The 3,745-nt window shown below is 48.8% G+C and overlaps 1 protein-coding gene across 4 annotated transcripts in view; it reads right to left on the reverse strand.

Moving 5' to 3' along the window:
• Positions 1 to 3,745, reverse strand: part of FHL1 (four and a half LIM domains 1) — a 29,422-nt gene that overhangs the window by 258 nt on the left and 25,419 nt on the right. For all 4 annotated transcript variants that reach the window (XM_009075589.1, XM_009075590.1, XM_009075587.1 and 1 more), the window contains exons 2-5: positions 2,813 to 2,994; positions 1,963 to 2,140; positions 1,324 to 1,493; positions 630 to 816 (exon numbers count right to left, since the gene is read on the reverse strand). In XM_009075589.1, the coding sequence (XP_009073837.1) occupies positions 630 to 816; positions 1,324 to 1,493; positions 1,963 to 2,140; positions 2,813 to 2,968 (691 nt within the window). In that variant the 5' untranslated portion in view covers positions 2,969 to 2,994. The remainder of the gene's footprint in view (positions 1 to 629; positions 817 to 1,323; positions 1,494 to 1,962; positions 2,141 to 2,812; positions 2,995 to 3,745) is intronic.

Genomic DNA, 3,745 nt, shown 5'->3' on the forward strand with positions numbered 1-3,745 from the left:
GACCACAGTGTGTGCCTAAATACTAGTCAAAGTGCCAACTGAAGCACCTTTTTGCTGCTCAGTATTACTACTCTTAGAGAACAACTAACTTAGCATAAAGCTTGCATGGCTTGTCTTTGCAATAAGCTTTTTCCTTTCTCTATGCAGCAGTCAAGCTGAAGAAAGCTGTAGAGCAATGACAGGTTGGGCTGAACACTTTTGGGCTCAGATCCATGCTATAAAATGCAGAATGGAATATGAGTCTCATGGGACTGGTTTGGACAGAGCCCACATTTCAGGGCTGAGCTTTAATCCAGTAGCTGTTAAGGGTAAAATGCAGCAGAAGTGAAGCAAATGTCACTTCAGGCCAATAAAACACTGGTTGTTTTAGACTTAAGGGTCCCAAACTAAAATACTGGTGAAAACAGTTGTAGTTGGGGGAGTTTTGAAGGAGGTAAAGTTGAGGCATGCAAAGGGTGAAGAGCTCAGTTACTAGCTCAAACTCCATCCAGCAAGAATCATGCAGATTGCTGGGACTGGGATTCGAGACCTGCTTCTGATGTTTGCCGCCTCTGGGCTCCATGTCTGCTGGGATCACTGTGCTGACCTTAAGCACCCACTGCCCTTGAGCTGCTTTTAACACAACATACCTGTAATAGGATTCTTGCAGCCAGCACACTTCTTGGCAACACACTCCTTGTAGCATTCAACACAGTAAAACTGATCCTCCACAGCTGTGAAGCGCTTCCCGCCCAGTTGCTTCTTGCAGTTGGAGCAAATGAAACACTCGGAATGCCAAGGCTGCTCCTGGTAAGTGAGGCCTCCAGAGGTGATGGGCTGGGATGTAAAGAGCAGAGATGTGGGTTAGAAGCAGTAGCATCACAAGGCTTTGTCATGGAGAGGAGCTCTTGAAAGTTTGCATCAGAATTAAGCTGTGCAATGCACCAGTTCCTCTGTCCTGAAATCCCACATCCCTGGAGCTTTCATAGTAGTTTTCTTTACCTGCAGCAACTGCAATTCTACACTAATCAGTTGCAGAAGTTGTAAAAAAGCTACTGTTTTACTTCTAGAATACACAATACCTGCTAGAGAGCTTAAACAATCCCCAAAGCAAGTGCAAGACCAGTGCCCACTTGGTTTCTGCAGCATTGTCATCAGCTAACCCAACAGCCCCTGCCCAGATCCTGTGCTGTCTCAAGAGCCACCACAGTCCCATTTTTGCACCAGCTGCTGGCACCAATGTCTCAAGAAAAGAGCATAAGCATTGGTCTGTCTGCTGGTTATTCTCCCAGCTTTCAAAAGACACTGGTTCTGGCAGCGCCTTTGCAAAGGGCAAGTACTCACATTCTTGCATTTAGCACAGGTCTTGGCAAACTTGTTCTCATGGCAGGAGACACAGTAGAATTCATCACCCTTGGGGAAGAAGCTCCCAGATCCAATCACTTGCCTGCAGTGGCTGCAGGTGAAGCAGTCCTTATGCCAGACCATCTTCTTGTACTCAACATTTTGGTCTCCTGCAACAGACAGAAATAACTCGTTATCTAGGATTTCAGGCCCGTGACAGACCCCTCACCCTGTGGAATATAACATAGCTGTGGGCAAGACCTGTCCATACCCAGGGCCCAGGATTCAACTGGAATGGAGACAAGGGATGAGCTGTTAATTTCTGTATCTGATTTTAGCCAGGGCCTGCTAGATTTTCTTAAAATACTTCTCTGACCAGGTGTCTGAGCCTTTGAAGACCTTGATTTACAGAGCAAATCTTTTTGTAGAAATGGTTTAAGGCTATTACAGTGAACTATCTACATGAGGGTTAACTGCAGAGCAGCCTTTCAGCACTTGAATAAAACAGACAGGTGAGGGCAACAGCCAAAATGCAGCCTTCCACTGTGGCACCCCTACCCCTAACTGCAGCCTCCCCAGCTTGATAAATGACCCTAGAGCAGCATGTGGCCCTTGCACCTCTCCTGCTGGCACCAGTACCTGCAATGATGGGCTTGAAGCAGCCCTTACACCTGGGTGCATCCTCAGCAGCAGTGCAGTTGCTGCACCACACCTTGTTGTTCTCCCGTAGCATGAAGGGCTCGTTGACCAGGGAAGTGTAGCACTTGAAGCAGCGGAAGCAGTTGTCATGCCAGTAACGGTTCTTGAAGTGCAGCTCCTGGAAACAACAGAGATGAGTGAGTGATAAGCCCTTCTCTTGCTGAGCAGCCCTAAAGCCAATCTCCTGTCTCCTCAGCCTGGGCAGCAAAGGATAGATCCATTGTTCCTACCAGTGTCTGATTCAGTGGGTGGAGCTGCAGCTCCTCTGCGAGCAGTTAAGGGAAGGACTCACTGACACAATTATATTCACTTTGGACTTTCAGGGCAGCAGAAAATGCTTCAAACCAACAGCTTTAAGTTCTGCAAGTGTTACATTCCCTCTAGTTCAGATGTAGGTTATTATTGCCTTAAACATGGAGCAGTAAAGATCTAATAAACAGACAAAAATCAGACCTTAGGTTCCCCAGTGCTTTGCCCAGAAGATGAATTTTCTCCAGATCCAGTGCAGAATGGGTTTCCTGCAGTTCTCTCTTCAGGGCTATTCAGCATTTACATCTGTTCGTGTGGCTAAATCTAGAACCTGAAATTAGGTCCTGTGCCACAGCAGCCCTGTGAGCATCCCTGCTGCATTCCCCAGTGCCACTAACTCTTTGCCCAAGGAGCACACGGCCCAGCAGCCAGAGAACTCACAAAATAAATATTTTCACACAGACCAGAACCGGGAAGATAAATGGGAGGGTCATCATCATCTGCCTGTCATTCATCACCCATTTTCCTGCTAAGCACTCACCTTGGAGTCTGCTCCAATGGGTTTCTTGCACTCGGTGCAGGTGTTGGCACAGAACTTCTCGAAGCACTTGACGCAGCAGTGCCGACCTTCCTTCTGCACGTACTTCTTGCCGTGCAGGGGGTCGCGGCAGTAGTGGCAGTCGAAACGCTCCGACATGGTGCCCACGGTGTAGCTGCCAGGCCCTGCAGGAGAACAGAGGGTGAGGGTACAGCACTCCACCAACTGCTCCAATGTGATTGTGTCCCATGGGCTGCAGTTCCTCACAAACCAGTGCAGCGTGGGTCCCTTCCACAGCGAGCAATCCTTCGGGAACAGGCTGCTCCCTCGGCGAGCACAGTTGCTGTTGAGAGCAGAGTCCCACACCAGCCTTTCCCCATCACCTTCTTTAGAGGAAGGATGTTAGACTGCTTTATTTACACATTTCATGTCAAGCAACGGTAATGACATCTAATCACTCCCTGAGAGTCTCTCAGTTCATCATGTCCAAGCCCACTGCAGGCCCCAGCGAGGTCCTGGCTGAGCACTGCATCACTTGTGTGCAGAAATCATTGCCAAACACAAGCAGAGCAGAATAGTTTCCACATTTTCAGCCTAAACCCTCAGCCAGCTGCAGCCCTCCAAGGCCTTTTGTACTGGATAGTTGTGCAGCTTCCAGCTGCTTCTTTTCACTGGGCTTTCATGTATAAGATCGTAAGGGGGGAAAAAAGAAACAAGAAAAAAATCTCCCTCCATGTAAAGATATTTCAGTTCATGCCAGTGAGGCTCTGCCAAGGCATGAATGTCCTGCCCTGGCCAGGGATCCAGCACATCTGTGGGTGTGGGGGCTCTTGACCATGGGATTTTCCACTTTGGCTGGAGGTGCACACTCATGCTTTCTCCCCAGACACCCATCCCATCCTGCACTCCCAGTCTCAGCCTCCCCAACCATTCCTG

The sequence above is a fragment of the Acanthisitta chloris genome, unplaced genomic scaffold (genome assembly GCF_000695815.1).
Source record: "Acanthisitta chloris isolate BGI_N310 unplaced genomic scaffold, ASM69581v1 scaffold1215, whole genome shotgun sequence".
NCBI lineage: Eukaryota > Metazoa > Chordata > Aves > Passeriformes > Acanthisittidae > Acanthisitta > Acanthisitta chloris.